Source organism: Pelodiscus sinensis, chromosome 3, assembly GCF_049634645.1.
Source record: "Pelodiscus sinensis isolate JC-2024 chromosome 3, ASM4963464v1, whole genome shotgun sequence".
NCBI lineage: Eukaryota > Metazoa > Chordata > Testudines > Trionychidae > Pelodiscus > Pelodiscus sinensis.
Genome location: NC_134713.1, coordinates 153,440,120 through 153,459,434, shown reverse-complemented (window position 1 = coordinate 153,459,434; position 19,315 = coordinate 153,440,120). Strand labels below are relative to the sequence as shown.

At 43.9% G+C, this 19,315-nt stretch overlaps 2 protein-coding genes across 2 annotated transcripts; one reads left to right on the top strand and one right to left on the bottom strand.

The window, feature by feature from the left end:
* Positions 1 to 534: 534 nt before the first annotated feature.
* Positions 535 to 14,904, bottom strand: MTARC2 (mitochondrial amidoxime reducing component 2). The gene is made up of 7 exons (XM_075925230.1): positions 14,609 to 14,904; positions 13,650 to 13,823; positions 9,968 to 10,130; positions 7,845 to 7,985; positions 6,467 to 6,528; positions 6,317 to 6,388; positions 535 to 2,033 (listed from the first exon to the last, which is right to left on the bottom strand). The coding sequence occupies exons 1-7, from the start codon at positions 14,887 to 14,889 to the stop codon at positions 1,907 to 1,909; spliced, it is 1,020 nt and encodes a 339-aa protein (XP_075781345.1). The 5' UTR covers positions 14,890 to 14,904; the 3' UTR covers positions 535 to 1,906.
* A 3,033-nt stretch (positions 14,905 to 17,937) lies between these two features.
* PFN3 (profilin 3) lies at positions 17,938 to 18,654 on the top strand. The gene has a single exon (XM_014569784.3). It carries the CDS (start codon positions 18,159 to 18,161, stop codon positions 18,561 to 18,563), a length of 405 nt encoding a protein of 134 aa, XP_014425270.2. The 5' UTR covers positions 17,938 to 18,158; the 3' UTR covers positions 18,564 to 18,654.
* The last annotated feature ends 661 nt before the right edge of the window (positions 18,655 to 19,315 follow it).

Below are 19,315 nucleotides of genomic sequence, written 5' to 3'. Positions count from 1 at the left end.
GGACATGCCAATGTGCATTGTAGGGGACTCAGCCTACCTTCTAGTGGTCCATTTACAACAGTCGAGTAGCACAGCGGGGACAGGATTTAGTCTACTTTGAATCTAGGTTTTTAACTTCATAGCATAATAACTCAGAAGGGATCTCAGCTCTGATGTATCCTGTATTGGAAAGATTGTTCTGCATCACCGTGCTGGCTTCTGGGTCAAGGACCGTTCTCTGCCAATATCCACACAGAACCAGGCTGCTACCAAATCCTGATGATTCTCTCCCATCAGAAAACAAGACTTTTCTGCACTGAAGCCTTGTCCCTCAGCATTGCAAGGGCACTTGGATGCTGGGTTTGGCATCTGCCTCCAGCACAATGCCTTAAATTGTGCAATGGGGCACCAAGGGCAAGGGAAAAGCTGTATGATGTAGCAGCAGGCAAAATAACTAAACACCAATATAAGAAAGACATAACATCAAATGGCAAAAGCCAACAGAACAAGACCCTAAAATTATACATCATATTAAACAATAGTAAAGACTCTGCAGAAGTTTATATTTTGATCTATATTTCCAGTTTAAAATCTGCTTAAGTGCATAATTTTAGAAACCAGTGTTGAATTGTCAGATTAGCAATGTTTATACAATCATGATCCTGGAATTGCTTCAATCACATAATTGCATTTCCATCAATTAAAAAAGTTAAACATTTATATTACAAATATTCGTAAGACCATACCCACCTGAGAGCCCACAAAACCCACTATTACTGTCATTGTAATGGATTTAAATGTTGTTCAATTTCTTTACAGGGTTCACCAAATTCTGTCCCTGCTGACACTTGTTCTACCACAGCCTGCAACCATACACTGCATTGTGTACTGCCGATACCTTTTTTCAGGGGCTAATACTGGGACATATGTTGCCACACTACTACTTAGTATTTATATAGCACTTTACAAACCTTAGTCAATCCTCAGCAACACCAATGTGAGATAAGTAGGTAGGCAAGCAGGCATGTATTCATTGCAACAAGCATGGTAAGTGCTGGCTGTTAAGTGAGTCAACAACAGCCCAGCTCAGCTCAGCTCTTCACTTTAATAAATGTGTACATTGTTATTCAAGAATGTTCAAACAGAACTGTTCTTCAATGTTCACTACAAATCTAAGCTCCAAAAACAGTCTAACCTACTTCATGCCTTGTCACAACCCACTCTTTTGCTGGTTCAAAATGTCTTGCTCTCTCTGCCACCCCATAACAACATAAGAACACAAGAACGGCCATGCAGGATCAGACCAAAGGTCCATCTAGCCCACTATCCTGTCTTCTGACAGTGGCTACTGCCAGATGCCCCAGAAGGAGGGAACACAACAGCTAATCCTCACGTGATCCCTCTCCTGTCATCCATTTCCAGACAAACAAGAGATCAAAACATTTCAAAGCTGGTTTTCTTAAGGTATTACAATTTAATTAGGAATTTAAAATGTATGCAAACCTTGAAGGGCACATTCAACTATCATCATCCAACTTTTTTCACCCTCTTGCCTTACTCCACAGATAGTGACAATATAAAAGACAGTGTGTGCATGTGTGTGTGTCAAAGACTGAAAATCACTTTATCACTTGATCCAAGTGTTTTACAGCTTGCCTTTTACACTCCAAAGGAAAACTAAAGATTTAGTTTTAGATTCAGGGTCTCAAGGCACATTAGTGGACTGACTGGCTTGAGAAGACTTTGGCACCTCATAGGATCTGTAGACAATCAAGGACAGCGTGCTTTACACAGCCCCAAGGAATGCAAAACAGAAAAATGTTACCTCAAGATAACATCAAAGATTTATCTCAGGCTCTATGCGCTTAAAAAAAAACATTTGCATATAAAAAAGAACAATCATCCTCCACTCAAAATGCATCTTCCATTAATGGACTATCTTGTACACAGGGTCTCCAACTTGAATCGTTCCGGTTTTATCAATTCCATAATACCATCCAAACAGAGGGTGAGATTTGTAGAGATGTCTCTCAGAAGGATCACACAAACGGTAACTGTACAGAGAAAATGGCCATTATTAATCACTTACAGCAAAACACAGATTCAAGAAGAACAAAAAAAAGGGGGAGTGGAGACTTCATTTTAAGTTGAATGAAATGTAGAAGAATAATGAATGTGCAAAAATTCCCGGATTCTATTGTATGTATTTAAGACACAAAGGGTATGTCTACACTACCACCCTAGTTCGAACTAGGGTGGTTAATGTAGTCAATCGAAGTTGCAAATGAAGCCCGGGATTTAAATATCCCGGGCTTCATTTGCATCTTGCCAGGTGCCGCCATTTTTAAATCCCCGGTAGTTCGGATTCCGTGCCCGCGGCTACACATGGCACAGAGTAGGTAGTTCGAATTAGGCTTTCTAATTTGAACTACCGTTACTCCTCGTGGAGCCGCGGGCACGGAGTCTGAACTACCAGGGATTTAAAAATGGCGGCACCCGGTAAGATGCAAATGAAGCCCGGGATATTTAAATCCCGGGCTTCATTTGCAACTTCGATTGACTACATTAACCACCCTAGTTCGAACTAGGGTGGTAGTGTAGACATACCCAAACAGAATGCATGGACATTATGTCCTAGGTAAAAAAGCTCATTAACCTTTGTTGAGATAACTTTAATAACATCCCTTAATTGTAAGTTAGCAGTAGATCATGTTCTAGGAAACTCTTCACTCACCTTTCTTAACACCACAACCACTATTTTAAAAACTGAAAAAAACATAAACACTTAAAAGAAATATTCAGCACATCAATACACAAAAAGCCGCACACATGGGCTATCCTACAATTACACAACCTGGAGAATTGCAGTGGAGGAAAATAAATAGTTATAAAGAAACAGTTCTGTGTCAAGCTTTCACATAAGAAAAGAATAAAGAATTTGTGTTAAAGAAGTATAATGAGATGTGAATAAAGTTTCATGGCACATCAAATATTTAGGATGGAATAATCAATAGACTTTCTTCTCACTCACAATGAACTGAGAGTTTTGGGGGCTTTACATAACAGCAAATTAGTTAACACTGCTGAAAGGAGATTATCCAGGTGCACTGAGAGATCTGACAATTCAATTCTCAGTTCAGCAAGCAGAGGCAGGGAAGAAAGTTGATAAGTAGGGTTGCCAGATGGTATAACCCAAAATACCGAACATCCTCCCGTCCCTTCCCCCCCCAAAAAAACCACTGGGAAAAAAATTATGTTGAAAATAAAAGGGGGAGGCCAAAGTTGTTGAGGGGAAAAAAAAGACCCCGACAGTTATTTGGCAAAAAAATTAAAAATCAGCATGGCCCCTTTAAGAGGCTTTTTTGATGGTGGCCATCTTGTTTTTCTGCTCCAGCCACAAGACAAGCCCCTGCGGAACCACGTAAGCAGGGACGGGTTGGAGGGGCATCCGGGGGGGTGGTCCGGGGGACTGGGCCCGGTTGCTGAGTGTGTTGTAGGGTTGCCAGGTGTCTGGTATTTTTGCCTTCTGGCAGGGAAAAAAATCAGAAAATACCAGACATTTTAGGTATCCGGTATTTTCTGAATTTTTTTTTACCAGACAGAAGGCAAAAATACCGGACTGTCTGGGTCAATACCAGACACCTGGCAACCCTATTGATAAGGTGATAGCTGTATTAAGAGTTCAAACCTACAGATCAGGGTTTCCCAATCTATGGGTAAGGACCCAAATATGGGTCGCCATTACATTTCAAAAGGATCACCAAGTGTCTCCCCAGGTGGCTCTGCCCTCCCTCCTCCCCCTGTTTTTGAATTGCCTTGGGTCACCAAGTCTTCCTGAATTGTCAAAATGGGTCTCCACCTGGAAAAGGTTGGGAACCGCTGCTGTAGACTCTTACGCAGTTGCATAGGTTATTGTAAGACTGGGGCCTGGGAAGAAACCTCATTTAATAGGGCGATGGTTAGAGCCAATGAAATTTTTGCATGCAATTTAGATGTAGAATATGGGTGAAGACGGAGTTCCCTGTTGTGTCACAATAGTCTAGGGACTCTTGGCATGGCACAGACACATGCTTTACTATACACAGCATGAGTGTATTCTGTAAAGTTAAAATGGCTGAAAACTTAAAAACTGACCAGTAAGAGACTGCAAATCCAATGAGTGGATGTGATGATAAACAAAGAGCGCTCTCAGACATGTTTCTAACTGTTCCTATCAGTTCACACTGACTCACACATTCAAGGGTTTAGAACAACATCTGGCTATAGAATTTATAGCTCAAACTATAAAGGCTCCTATACTAAACTCCAGAGATGCCAGGTTCAATTCCACCTGGTGGTGGTTACATATACACATAGCAACCCTAATAAAGCCAAGCACTCGGAAGTCAGAATAAAGGCTGCCTCTCTGCCATTTCACTGTGATCTCCTTGGCTATGTCTAGACCACATGGCTCCGTCGACGGAGCCATGTAAAATAGTTTATTCGGCATAGGCAAAGAAGTGGGGATTTAAATAATCTCCGCTTCATTAAAATAAACATGGCCGCCGCGCTATGCCGACGATCAGCTGATCCGGCACAGTGGGGCAGTCTAGACGCGCCGCAGTCAACAAGGGAAGCCTTTGTCAATAACTCCGGTATGCCTCGTGAAACGAGGTTTACTGGAGTGGTCAACAAAGGCTTCCCTTGTCAACTGCGGCGTGTCTAGACTGCCCCGCTGTGCCGGATCAACTGATTGTCGGCATAGCGCGGCGGCCATGTTTATTTTAATGAAGCGGAGATTATTTAAATCCCCACTTCTTTGCCTATGCCGAATAAACTATTTTACATGGCTCCGTCGACGGAGCCATGTAGTCTAGACATAGCCCTTGTGGGTAAGCATTATGACAGTCTTGAATTACATGGTCATTAATATGTGTCTTCCCCATATCTTATTACTTCTCAATTGCAGTGTTTTTGCCTAGCCAGTCAGAGTATTACTCAGCAACACATCCAGTCTTAGGTTTCTCCCTCTTCCATCTACTAGCTTCCACCAGTCTTTCCTTGTTTTCTTCTTGGCTCCCACCTGCCATCTCCTGACCAACCAATAGTGTTCCATCCATTTTCCCCCTCTCCTTTCCCAACCAGTCTCAATTCCCTTCCCCAGCAATTACTAGTCTCTCTCATTTCCTGCCCCACCAGCCTCCAGTCCAAATGTCTATCCTCACTTTTCACGAGTCCAGCTCATGTCCACTCTGCATTCAAATTTGAATCAGGCCACAATGCTTTGGCCCAGAAGGGTTTCATCGAGAGCACAGGAGAGAGACTTCCTGCTCTCAGTTCAGGTGACCAGACCTAGACCCAGACCCAGATCCAATCCACAGAAGCCCAGAGCCTCAATTGCAGGGGAAGATCTGCTCAGCCCCAGGCTGGAGCATGACTAGTTCAGACAGAATCTTCAGGGAATTTAGTTGCTAACATTCCATCATGTCTCTAATGAGCATGTACAAACTGCAATTTTCAAAGGCTTATAACTTGGCCTCATATGGGAGGATTTTCACAGGGATTGTAAGAGGCATATCCCTGAAATAAGGGCCACCCCCACAATATTTGAAGCCCCCCATTCAAAGCATAGGATACTAGAGTTTTAGAAAGCAAAGATCACCAATGTCTGGTTGGGGGGGGGGGGGGAAGGGAGGTTAAATGTAGGTAAAACATTTTTCCCCTAGCCTCATTCTCATAAAGAGCTGAACCTCTGGCTAAAATTAGTCTCCCATCCACTCCCAAATAACAAAAATAAACCTGCCTGAGGCAGACACCTAGCATGGAAAACTTCAACCCAAGTAGTGAAAGTTTGGAAAAATTGTAAATAGCTGAAAAGGGAGTCTTAAAATAGGAAGCGTCAACCTTAGTAAAAGGTGGTGCTACCTCCCTCACCAATAATAGTCTCTCTTTCTCTCTAACACACACACACCCACTCACACTCACTCTATAGTTTATATATTTATAGGATAGATATACATGATTTCCATGTAAAACTAGACAGTTAAAGTATGCAGTTTAAAAGACTGTATACTTGGTATAGTCCTTGGCTATACTATACACGCACACCTTCTTGAAAAAGGGGACCCAGGAATCCTATATATAGAAAAGGAGAGCTCGAGAGTCTTCATGAGTTCTCTTTTCAATATAGTGCATGGGCAAGGACTGAATTCAAAGTATGCAGTTTAAAAATGTTGTCTGAGTACATGGAGCAATCATTTCTAATGCCTTATTTTTAAAGTAACTGCCAAATTCTAGCTGGCAATCATTTCTATCTGTCCAACACACACAAGAGGAGACCCACTACTATTTGTGCTACCTTTTCAGTGTTTCCAATGGCTCCTTTCTGTCAATGATACCAGTTTCTGGATCAACTGTTGTTAAAATACACCTGCAATGATAGACAATGTCAGACAACAGATGTTACTTCATATTTATTTTTCCTTCTAGTATATTCCTAAATCCTTACCTGGGGCAACCCATTGTTCCTTTCATCTCCACATCACCAATTTGTATCTTATTCCAGGAATCCTGAGGGAAATGTAAATATGTAATATTATACTTTCTCAATATTTGCATTTAACCATTTTCCAGAAGTTGGCTTTAAGGCCAGCCATCACTAAGCATCAGGTCAGAGCATCATACTTTCTTGCATCCTCAAAATAAGAGCTATAATAGATATGCTATTGTTTTTAATAAAATACATCATTTTCAATATTGATATATTACTCATCTATTCCAAGTTGTCTAATCCATTTTGCAAAAGTTACAGTATCAGTTGTATGAATTATCAAATTGCTTCAGGTATATTCCACTAAAAGATAACAACTGGACCATTCAAAACATACCTGTCTTATAGGCATGATATATGTGTGGGGGTTTTTAATATTTAATTTATCAAACATAAAATTGTAGGTTAATACAAAAAGGAAGAACCAAAAAAGCCTTCTGTAGAATGCATTCTCTACTCAGATGTGTATTTGTCCTGATTTCAGAATTGATAATGAAAATTGTATTTAATCTAAGATCTTTTAAGTCAATTACAGTTCCATAAAAATGTTATCAATGAAAACAAGTCAAATCAGTCTTCACTTATCAGCCCAGAAGCTTACTAGAGCAATACTTCTTGGAAGACAGACAAGTTTTGTGAGACCCTGGGAATTTTGGGTCTTTAGAAACATTCAAGCCCATAAAAATAACCCTCCAGAAATAAATGAGAGTGAACTCAAACATGTAAAATCTGCACCACTCCACCAGGTAAACCCCAGTTTTATCACACATTAAAGAAATAGAGAAAGTTAGATATTCAGCAGCCATGGTATTGTCAGACCATCACAATGAGCTTTTATGTATAATGTCAAATATGAGAAAAATATCACAAAATGCACCATTTTTTGTATCATTAGATGTCTTATACTGTGTATAACATTTCCTATTTTAGGCCTAAAGGCAAGCACACAGTACCAGCCTCACATTTTCAATACATTCATTTGATCCTTCACCAAGTTGAATAAATATAAAAGTTAATATCCACAAACCTGTTATCTCCCGTGAAGCTTTCCACACATTTATGATGGAAATTCTAGGATTCTATCTGTACCTGGTATTCAGCTATTGCTGACCAGATGTGCCAGTGCAAACTTCAAGACAGCAACTTTCCTTCTCTGCACTTGGAGTTTACGCCATTGCAACTGCACCAGCCATTAATGACTGACTCTGAGCTAATCCCAAATCCAATCTAGGCATTAGCTATTCTTTGGACTCAATATCCCAAGGAAATTGGGTTCTGAAGAAAGTGTCCGTGATGCAGAACAAAACAGCAATTAAAAGTTCTGTTTATCACTTACCTCCTCAAAAGCACTGCAACCCGTAATAACAATATTTGGTCTGAAGTTCTTTATCTGAACTTTCTTCTCCATCTTAGTATTGAGATCTTCCAATGAAGCTTCTGAGACGATCAGGACTGGGCTGCAGTCAGGATAGGAAATCTACAAATATAAAGGCAAACAAATCCTAATGCTCCCACTAGAGCATTCGTCTCAAATAGCTATCATAAATTGAAATTAATCAAACATTACTATTAAGCTTCCATATACAAGTTGTTTATATAGGGTTAATAAATGATAGCTAATAGACGTAAGCATATTACACACACGAGCGTTACATGTTGCAGGTATCAAACGAAGGTTATGAGCACCCCACTGGCTTGTTGGACTCTATAACAATCTCTAATCCATTAAGCATTTAATCATTTACTATTATATAAACTATTTTAAAATTGATTTTTCATACAAAAGGTGATCCGTATTTAATTACAAACCAACAAAACCTTGTTTAACTCTGCAAGTCAACTGTTTCTTTCAGCTTCCAGAGAGCCTAGCTCCTAATTCACAACCCTTCTTGGTAGACTCTTTGGTCAGCAGATGAAGTTTATTTGCACATTTATAGTTCTCTGCTTAGTGATGTCTTTCTCTGGAGCATCAGAAAAGAAAATATTCTCTTTCCTGTGCCCAGTCTTACAAGTAGTAAGCCGACTATGTTTTTCAATATTTCCTTATTTCAATCAATATCTAATGGACTTGAATCCACTTTGTTGTAAACTCTAGGGGAAAGATTTACTCAGCAAACAATAAAATTAAACTGAAACTGATCATTAATGGTGCTGACTTTTCTTCGTGGAGGCTGCCATTTTGGCAAGAAGTGTCACTGAATAATACTTTAAGAAAACTCCCTCTGTTCACATCAGTAAATGGGACAAGCATGAATCTTTGAAGGCAGTGTTCAGGCGAGTTTCAGTGCAGACTGAGAGTCCCTTCCAAATGATTATTTTAAACATTTGCACACATTGTACAAAATCTGTAAAATGACAAGTAGTCTCTGCTCTCCTTTCTCTCAAACAAGTGCAAATGTACAATGAAAATACGTTTATATTGCGCTGCCCTCTATGTTAACACCAACACAACAACTCTATGCTCATGCATCTGCCAAATTAACATCTCGCTATGCCACACACAGTATCTTCAATTTCAAGGAGTGCTTCAGGGAAACAATTAATCCTCTTATTAGTCTGAATTAGTCTTCATTTACTTGTCGAGAAGATGCACGCACAGAGTAGAGAAATTTGAATATGACTTTTTATACACATTTTCGGTTTGTGCAACAGCAGGTAAAGTGCTGATGCTCAATGAACAATTATGCTCACAGTTGCAGGTCAGGGTGTGCATTTGCTCTGTCTCCTTGCACTATCAAAGTCACAGGAGGAACGCTTACTTGGAGCAGGAGAGGTACTGTCTTTACCATCATGCTCTTCTCAGATTCTGCTCAGGTGAGGTAAGGTGGGAGGTTGGGGAGAAGGAGAAAGCATCCCTGTTCTTAAGATCCCTGACCCCAGGGATCTGAGGCTGTTGAAGAAATGCATTGACTTAGCCCATCCCAGATTTCCCTGCCTGTTTTTAATGCAGTAGTTGCATACCCACTCCAAGAAAGAGGGGATTGTGGGCACCATTTGCTGCCATAACCTTCTTTCGTGTGGGCTTTCCTTGGTGGAAGCCCTAGACCTCAGATTAACTCAGGGCTCAATCAAGGCTAGCATCTGTAAACAAACCAGCAGTAAAGAGAAGAATTCATATTAGATCAGCAATGCACATAACTGGGGGTGGAGAGAGAGGAGAGAGTTTACCAATAAACTGCCTTCAAAAACTCCAGCATCTCTCATTCATTGAAGTGGATCAGGAATCATATGCTATCACTTCTTGACAAAATGGCAACCTCAGATTCTCTAGCTGTTCTTGTTTAATAACTTTAAATTGATTTAAAGCAAAATTTAAATCAATGGGACTTCTCATAAGCATGAAGCAGGTACTTTATCATGAACTGGCCTCCCCATGTAACAAGTATTACAATAGGAAGGCTGAGTGGGAGAGACAACACACACTCAAAGGAGGATTATTGAGTAAAACTGTCATCTAACCTTATCTGTGGATCGGAAAGTGGTGAATATGTCTCTTGACTTCCTAGGCACCATGTGTGGCTCAAAATGCACCAATCGATAGGACTGTGCATTCAAGTAGGTGGTGATCCATTGAGCTGCCTCATCTCCACAGTCCCTGCCTTGGATATCCATTCCAAAGAGCCTAAAAGAAGCACAAGTTAATTTGAAAGCTGAGAATTCCTGTGTACTTCTTTTCATCGCTACACTTCAAAATCGAATATCTTGCTTTCATAAAACAAACAAAAAGAAGCAAACAATGAGCAATCTCAATAACGACAATGAAATTAATAAGGAACTTTGATTCCGGCCATTTCTGAGTTAGATTCTGGACCCCTAAGACTCTGCATATTTTCCAAATAAATCCAGTACATGCAACACCAGTTCCTTGCAGGCAAGCAACCAGAACAGTGGCACTGAAACACAGTCATTACATTTCTCCCCTGTTAGGGACTAAAGAAATGAGGCTGAGTTAACTGTCACAACAATGTGCTATAAACACACAACATCTGGTTGCCATGCTAGATTTAAAAGAAAAAAAGTCAGACTTATTCCACACCCTTGTGTCAATAATATCAAAGTATTATTCCACTATCTGGCAGGAGTGCTGAGGAAAGCAGGAAGGACTGCAGGCGGAAGTGGGGGGGGAGGCATAGAGGGGCATCCACTTGCTTTGGCCCAGGGTCCCACAAAACAGTAATCTGTCTCTGTCCACACAGAGCAGCCAGACCATAGCACCATATTAGGCTATTCTAGGTACACCCCCTCTAAACTCCACCCTAGCAAAGGGCAACCTCCCTCCCCCACTCCTCCAGTGGGAAATCACTCTCCAAAGCACAGACAGTCACGAAAGAGCCTGAGGCACAGAGGCACACACACACACTAGCAGCCGTAACTAGGAAGGCAGCTGGACAAGTGAATGCCCAGCCAACCGGAGGTAGGGATAGCAAAGGGAGGGAGGGGATGACACTGCTGGTTCCACTACACACAGGAGACTAGGGAGAAGGCAGCACCTTTCCCCCATGCCAGGAGGAAACATTGGCCTTTGAATGGCCTGCTCACTTGCTAAGTGCAGCTTTCCCACTGCCTCCCATCCAGAAGGAGCCAGACTCACCCACCTCCGCTCCAACCAATGCAGAACACACCAGCAGGACCAGATTAATGCACAGGCAAAGCAGACATGTGCCTAGGGTCCATATTCACATGCGTAGCATGACAGAGAGAGAGAGAGAGAGAGAGAGAGAGAGAGTGTGTGTGTTGGGAGGGGGTGGTTTTGTTTTTTAAAACACCCCCAGTGCAGATTCACTCCTTCATGACAGATCGGCAGCCAAGCTGCATTGAAGGGGGGGTTCTGAACCCATGCACCAGGTCACAACACTGCTCGCTCGAGTGAGCAATGTTCTTTCAGTTCATGCACCAAATCTGCACCAGTGGAGGAGTGGACAGAGACAGTCCACACACACAGCTGAGATTTACATTGGCCTCTAAACAGAGACAAGGAGAAAGGAGGGTTCTGGGTAATGAAGCCAGTTCCTTTTCCAATAGCAGCCAGTAAACAAGCCAGGATGCCAATCTACTGCGGCGGCATGTATGGGAGGGAATGTGACTAAAGTGTATTCTTATTCCAATTAGAAGACAGTGTCACTGTGCATTGCTACTGAAATACTGCTTTCTCATTTTTGGGACCATAAACACTTACAGTCCAGTGTGTAGAGAAGTATAAAGTCTTAGTCTATATGATATTTGAATATGTACTGGCTTTGCTTGTGCATTTTTTATGTAGCCTGTTGTAAAACTAGTCAAATATTTAGATGAGCTGATGTACCACCTGGGCAACCTTTGCATATCCCCAGGACTCTGGCTGAAAAGTGCTGCAGGCGAAGGGAAAGGGGAGCCAGCATAGCCTGAGCCTTGACAGGAGTCTGAGATGAAGAGACCATACAGAGGGACAGGAAACTACAGGGAGCTCTTCTCTCCATTGGGGCAAGGGAACAAACCTATAGTGGCCCAATTCTCCAGCACAGGAGCTCTAGGGCCACTCTTGATCCCAGCATGGTTCTGTGGGAGGTTCCTTAGTAACTTACCTCTATGCCTACAATTTTAGAGACTCCAGCTGCAAAGCCACTTAACACTGTCACAGGGTTCTCCAAAAGCACACTGCATGCCAGGGAAGGAGGGGCATGCAGATCCATCTGTCTCACTGCCATAGCTCTTTGCCCCCTACCCTTCACCAGCAGCTCTACCACCTCTTCCCCTACTTCAGGATGCAGTACTGGAGTCCCAGCCCTGCCTTTCCATATAAAAAGGTCCCAATTTGGTAGACACAAGCAGCCCCCAGGGGAGTCCAAAGGTAGTAGCTAGCAATTTTGGGGCTGCTTTTTCACATAATCAGCAAGCTTGGATGAAGGCAGAAGAGGATCCTCCCTCCTTTCTCTCCCTCCCACCCCCCAAGTCCCCAGTGAAGATAAAGGGGTTCTTTTGTTTAAGCTGGCCAACACCACGGCACTGCAACTCCATCTGAGGACTCAGCCTTAGTGTATAATTTACCTGAGAAGGTGCCAGGAATGGAGCTGGACAAGTTGTGAGTATTGGTTTATTTATTACTTATTTAATTATTGAACCTTAACTCTTTTCTTCCCCAGATTCTATTTTCCGTACCCAATAAAGTCTCCTTTGTGATGCTGTTATTTTGCAAGTGTCATTTCTCTGCAGTGGGTTGTGTTTGTTTTCTTTATTGTCCCTTGTATAGTGGGCTTTGTATTTCTTGGAAACTAGTATTACCAAAGGACAGCACCCCTGTGCCGTGCATAGCAATGAATCACCTCAGATAGAGGCACCAGAAAAGAATCTAGAACCCAAGCTTTCCATCGCAAACAGTATCATTGCCCATGTATATATGGCTCATGTAAATTAAAAAGAAAAACTCAACTACAGTATTTAACTGCAGTTTCCATAGCGACAATTTACATGTGGAGCTGGCAAATATTGTATCTTAGAAAGCTACTTTATTCTCAGCTACAGCAGCTGGAAGGAGCGGCACTTCAATCTCTTCTGCTGTCCAGAGGCAAAGCCCATAGCACCCCATTTATGGGGGCTACCAACATTTAAAGCTGCTACAATATTCTCAAATGTAACTGCCATTTTAACAAGGGGAAAGTGTTCTTACCTTTTCTGCTAGACCTAGCCCAAATTTTTCAAAACAGGTAAAATACTTAATGTCACAAAATTCCAATTTACCAGTTGTGGGTGATGATGGATATCACACAGAATTTGCATATTGATAATCATGATATAGCTACACACACAACCAAAATTTTCAAATGCAAACACCCAGCCAAGCTAAATACAGAACAGAGAGTAAATATGCCTGGGTAACTGTGGTAGTATACTAAAGCTCTGAAGATTGTAGTTGCATAATGTCTGATATCCTTGATGCTATCGCCTAAAAATGGAGTTCAATAATAAGTGGACTTATTTAACACATTTAGACCAGCAGAGACCATTATAATAACACAGCCTGACCTCTGGCATAACACCAACCATAGAATTTCACCTGCATCAAGTCCAGGAAGGGCTGTACATTACACTCTCTTAGTAAAATATTTAATTTAATATGCTTTTCTGTAAGAATAGTGCTGCAAAAAGAAAGATCTTCCTCTAATACCTGCAATTGTGAACTGGATTTTTCTTGGGGAGTTTGATAGGAACACGAAGTTCCTTCATATCTGAAGCATTCAGCATTAAGTAGCCATCTTCACAGTTTACAGAAATCAAGACCAGGCGTGGCTCCTGCCGAGCAGTGACCATATGTCCATCTTCAGTAATTACAAGCCAAACCCTGTAGTATGAAAAGAAAGAAATACATTAAACATTTTACTTACACAGCACCATCAAAGGCAAAGGCAATGCAAAGAAATGCAGGGAGGCAAATAGCTTAGAAGTATTTTTCATAACATCACAATTACTTGGGCTGTCCCTTTCTCTCCCATTTGTGCCCTTATATAATACAGATCTCTCTCACTGAAAGGGCCTATTACTAAAACTAATAAACTACAGCCCAATTTTTTTAATCAAAACTTTCCTGCTGAGAAACTAGGTCACAGCGTGCAACTCTACTAACAAACTTGTGACTCCAGGTAGCACAGATATATATACAGCGTGTTTGTGGACTTTCTCACATTTAGATTGTAAATAGGAGCCGGCAAGGATGTCATTTGAATCCAGATGACCTTGAGTGAATCAGAGACAAGGTGGGTGAGGCAGTATCTTTTACTGGACCAACATCTGCTGGTGAAGGAGACAAGAGCTGGGCTACCAAGAGCTGCACGTCAGGGAAAGGTCCTCCCAGTGGCACATCCAGACCCTCTTCCCCCGAAGGCAGGGGGCTTCCCTGGCCATTTCACCTTGAAGGGTCCTTTGAAAGGCGGGTAACCTGCTCCTGCTGAACCACCTGCTCCCCTTCGCTCCCGTGGGGCGGCCAGAGCGGGGTGGTTCCCCCCGCCGAAGGGGAGGAGCCCGGCTGGACCTGGGCACCACCCACCCTCCCACCGAGAGGAGCCACGGGGCGGGCGCTCGCCTGCCAGGGCTGCCACGGGAGCGGGGGGCGGGAAGCCCGGGCGGTACCTGTCCCGCATGTCCCCGCTGCGCAGCCCCATCGCCGTCACCTCCGCGCTCCGCAGCGCCACCTGGCGGCAGGACTTGACCGGGTAGACGAACAGGCCCGACACCGTCCCCACCCGCTGCCGCCGCGCGCCCCCCGCCCGCCGCCCGGCCCAGCGCCACGCCGCGGCCCCCAGCAGCGCGGCCAGGGCCAGCGCGCCGGCGGCGCCCAGCCACGCGGCCCGGGACTGCGGCAGCGGCGGGAGGAGGCCGAAGCCCCCCAGGGCCCCGCTGGATCCGCTCATGACGACTGAGGCGAGGGGCGGAGGCGGCGGTGGATGAAGACGGGGGGCGGGTCCGGGCGCCCTGCACAGTCCCGCCCCGCCCGCCCACCGGGCAAGGCAAGACCCCCCGGGCTGGCCCTGCCTCCGCCCCCTGCTGCTGTGTGCGCAGCCCGGCCCCGCTTCCACCAGGCGGCCGCCTCAGAGCCAGCCCCCCAGCCCCGCGCCGCTGGGGCAGCATCCAGCGCTGCGCTGGGAAAGCTGGGAATCGCCCCGCTGCCCCCCATGTGTCCCAGCGGCTACAGCGGCGCAGAGCTCCCGACTCCCCATTGCCATGTGGGGACAGTCTCCGGGAGAATCCCTCCTCCGCGATGCGGGGGAGGAACCGGGGTCGGGGTCGGGGTCGGCGCAAAAGCCTGGGGGAGGCGCTCAAGTCAAGTCGGCTCTACCTTACAGACTTGAGTCCACCGGCGGGAGGTGGATTTGCAGCCTCCTCGGTCATTCCTGTAGTGGCTGATGTCCCCCCGCCTTCAGTTCCAGCCAACTGAAGGGGACACTGGGGGGGGGGGGGGAGCTGCCTTCTCCACTTGGAGCCCAGCTGCCCCCTGGGCTCTCCCCTAGAAGCAGGGGGCAGCCGGCCTGGTTTTTTGGCAAAGGCCAGCATTCTTGTCAATTTCACTGCTCCACCATGGAGCGGTGGAATTGTCAAGACAGCTAAAATGGATGGATGTGACAAATGTCTACACGGACACTGCCTTGTTCTAAATACACAGACCTAAGCCCTGCACCTCTCATGGAGGCGCAATTCCTGTGTCCCTGTAGTATGGTACCTACATCAGGGGGACAAGGCATATAGTGTGTCTAAGTTAAGCTGCCTTGACAATGTAACTGTGTAATGTAGACCAGGCCTCAGACCCTGTTGATTAAGGCACTCAGAGGTTCTCCAGTTACCACTTTGTCCACTGAGCCTCAGCTGGGATATCTAACATTAAACTCTCTGCTGATACTTTGTCCCCTTATCTAGGGGGAAAAAACTACAGTTCTTGAAAGCTCAGTTAGATTCTGGCAGAATTATGCTTTTGCAGTCAGCCCTAAACCAGTTACAGTAAAAAACCATTTTCTATTGTGTAAACACTCCACTGAGAGACCAATACACCTGGTATTTGATTTCTCTCTAATGTTTCCATGAGTCATTAATTTCCCACTTCAAAATTGGCCATGACAAATTTCCAGCTAGTAACATACTGTGTTTACATCCAAAAGCAAAGGCAAAACACACCCTCCTTCACGCACTCCACAGTCTATGCAACTCATGACTTGATCCAACACCCATCTCCAAAAGCAGGACCATAGGGAGAGGTAACAGATAATCAGACTGCAACTCCAAGCATTTCATCACTGGTACACAAATCAGTTATGGGGAAAGAGAGCAGGAGGCAAAAGCATGTGATTTTGCCTACTGCTATCTTCTGGCATTTTACCTGCTGGTGCCATGTCCTCAGTGGTCAGGAAACTCTTGGCTACCACTGGATTCAATTCCTCAAGGCAAGGTGTTCTGCATGTTGACTCAGTTATATGATTGGGTTTCTTATAGCCTGGACAGAGTATTAAAATATGGGTTCCTCATGTGAGGCTCTTACATCCTTTTTAAGGGCTTAAATCAATTGTCTTGTTTCCTAAAGTGCTGCACACCCAGCAGCTTTCATTGAAACATTCCCACCAGGCATTCTTCCTGCCGCATGTACAGCCACAATTTTTTTCCGCCTCGTAGAGGAGTTCAACCTGTTTACCACCCAAAAATAACAAGAGAAAGAGGAAAGGTGCCAGAACTGAAGATTGTATAGCCACTGCCAATGTTCCCAATATCAGAAACAGTATTTATAGAAATATCATGAGAATTATCTTTGCTTTCACCCTAGCTTTACAAAGCTGATGCTCTTTACATGTAGTTTTCAAGGGTGGATGGACAGGATGATATAACTAATATGGATTAGGCACTGCTATACAGCTGAGAGTGCTCCCATACAGACTGACCCCGATGGGGGCATGCTGAGGGAGCTGAGAAAACTGGATTGGTACAGAGACAGACAGAGCACTGGCTGTGAAGAAGCTCATGTGATCTCATATAATCACCATACAATGTCGATGGTGTTATAAACAAGATTTTATACCAAGTATTCATTTTATTGCTTCAGAGACTAGAAGTCTGTTCATATAAGTGAGAGGTTGCATCTGTATATTAAGCGATGGGCCTGAACTATTAAGTATGTGGATGCTTTCTTTTGCTCAACCCATTTATAGAGACCAGCTACACAGTTGAGATCCAGATCCAAAGTTGAGAAATGATCAGATTTAGAAGGTTTGGGTTAGTCCCATTTCTATTTTAAATACCTCCTTCAGCCATGCCAAGTTAACACTGATGAGTTTTTGCCCAAGATCCAGCAGCAGTTTCCCTGCATACCACACAAGTGACAGTTGAAGCAATGAATAGAGAGTACTTTGGCTGCAAAGTGTAAGTAAATCTTGGCTGCACATTATGTTTCCTTCTTCCACGCTCCAGAACAAGAGATGTTATCGCTAGATTAGGACTTTGGAAAAGGGCAAGAAAGCTCTGGTGGGTGGGTGGGTGGGTGGGTGATAGGATGGTTTTACCTCCTAGCTGAATTCTCCACTTTCAACTTCAGAGGAAAGATGGGCTCTCCAGGATCAGAATCTGATCCAATATTTACAGAAAGAATTGGGATTTTCTAACACCTTCCACGATAGTACTGAGATGTCTGCATTTTCATCTCTTGTTTTGTCACATCTATTTTCCTTTTCACTCTTACACCACTCTAACATAAAGCAGTTCCCACGGTCTTTGGAAACCACAAAAAAAAAGTTCATATGAATGACCCCGGATAATAATAGTAGAAAGTAGAAGGGCAAACACCTTGTACATTTCTGGCCATCTTGGGAATCAAGACTGCTTTTATTTTGAGAGAGAGATGACATCATAATGGCTTACAAGTTGTGATGTCAGATGCTTTTGACATCATAAAAAAAACCTCTTAGCAACCACTTAAGCACACCCCTGACCATTTTGTGATGGGGATTGATCTCCCTTGATTGGCAAAGCAAGAGCTCTATCTACTGAACTCTTAATTCCTCAGCTCAAACAAACTCTTAGCTCAAAATCTTCAGGATTAGTTTGAAAGTCCCTCCCCTCCCCCAGTCCTAAAGCCCAGAAGGCAAGCAAAGAGATAACAAGTTGTCTGAGAGCATTTCAGAAGCATCCTGACAACTAAAGCAGGATGGGTGACTGGAAGAGCTACATCAATACTGTGCTAAAGGACAAGAACATTGAAGACGTAGCTATCGTGGGTCACAGTGACAACAAGTCAGTATGGGCGTCCAAGCCAGGGGGCCTACTGGCTGCTATCTCACCCCAGGAAGTGGGGGTGATCATAGGCCAGGACCGGAAGGCATTCCTGCAAACGGGGATCACCATTGCTGGCAAGAAGTGCAGCGTGATTCGCGACAACCTGCTGGTGGAAAAAGATGCCGTGATGGACGCTAGAACCAAGGAGGCTGACAGCAAGTCCATCTGTATTGGCAAGACCCCCAAAGCCCTGATCTTCCTCATGGGCAAGAAGGGAGTCCATGGAGGAGCCCTCAACAAAAAGATTCATGAGATGATTGCAAGCATGAAATCCTGAGCAGCTAGAGCAAAGGACACAGATGCCACCACCCCGAACCCCTTGAAATTTACCTTATCCTGGTTTTAAAAGAAAGGAAATAACTTCCCAATTTCTGTTAACTGTTTCTTTGTCTGTTTCACCCAGGTGGGAGGGAGGAACTTGCTGCTGTTGGAGCAACCTGCCTGGCCATCTTTTGAAGGGATGTTAAGCATAAATTTTCCCTTAATGTCTTCAGTCCCACTGGTCTGTCTCCAAGTCATCCTAATATGCTACCCAGACTATTCCCTACTCTTTCAAATCTCTCCTTTTGCTTTGAGAAAAGGCAGATTTGGTTTCTTAACGGATAGTCCATGATTGTCATTTTTTAAGTCATTACATCCTGCCTTTCTGCTACTGGTAATTGGAAAGGGTTGGGAGTTCCTTGCTCCTACAGAAATCCCAAAGACTAAGGAACAGCAGGAGTACTAGGGGCAATTGGTTTCTATTCTGTTTCAGAGGATGTCCCGTTAGGCAATGACAAGCAGGAACTTTGTATTGTTTCCATATGATGCATTGGATTAACAGAAGTTATGTAATGTTTTTGTTTTCCATTCGCAGGTTTATTAAAGGCAGAAAGGAACTAGTCCAGTAATTGGAACCCAGAAGGGTTAAGTGCCACAACCTGCACTTCTGCTATGTGTGCTGTGTACATGCCGCAGGCTGATCATAGGTAACCCCTGGAAGAAGCCCAGCTAGCCAAGGGGGTTAACTATTGATCATCCAAGTTGGGT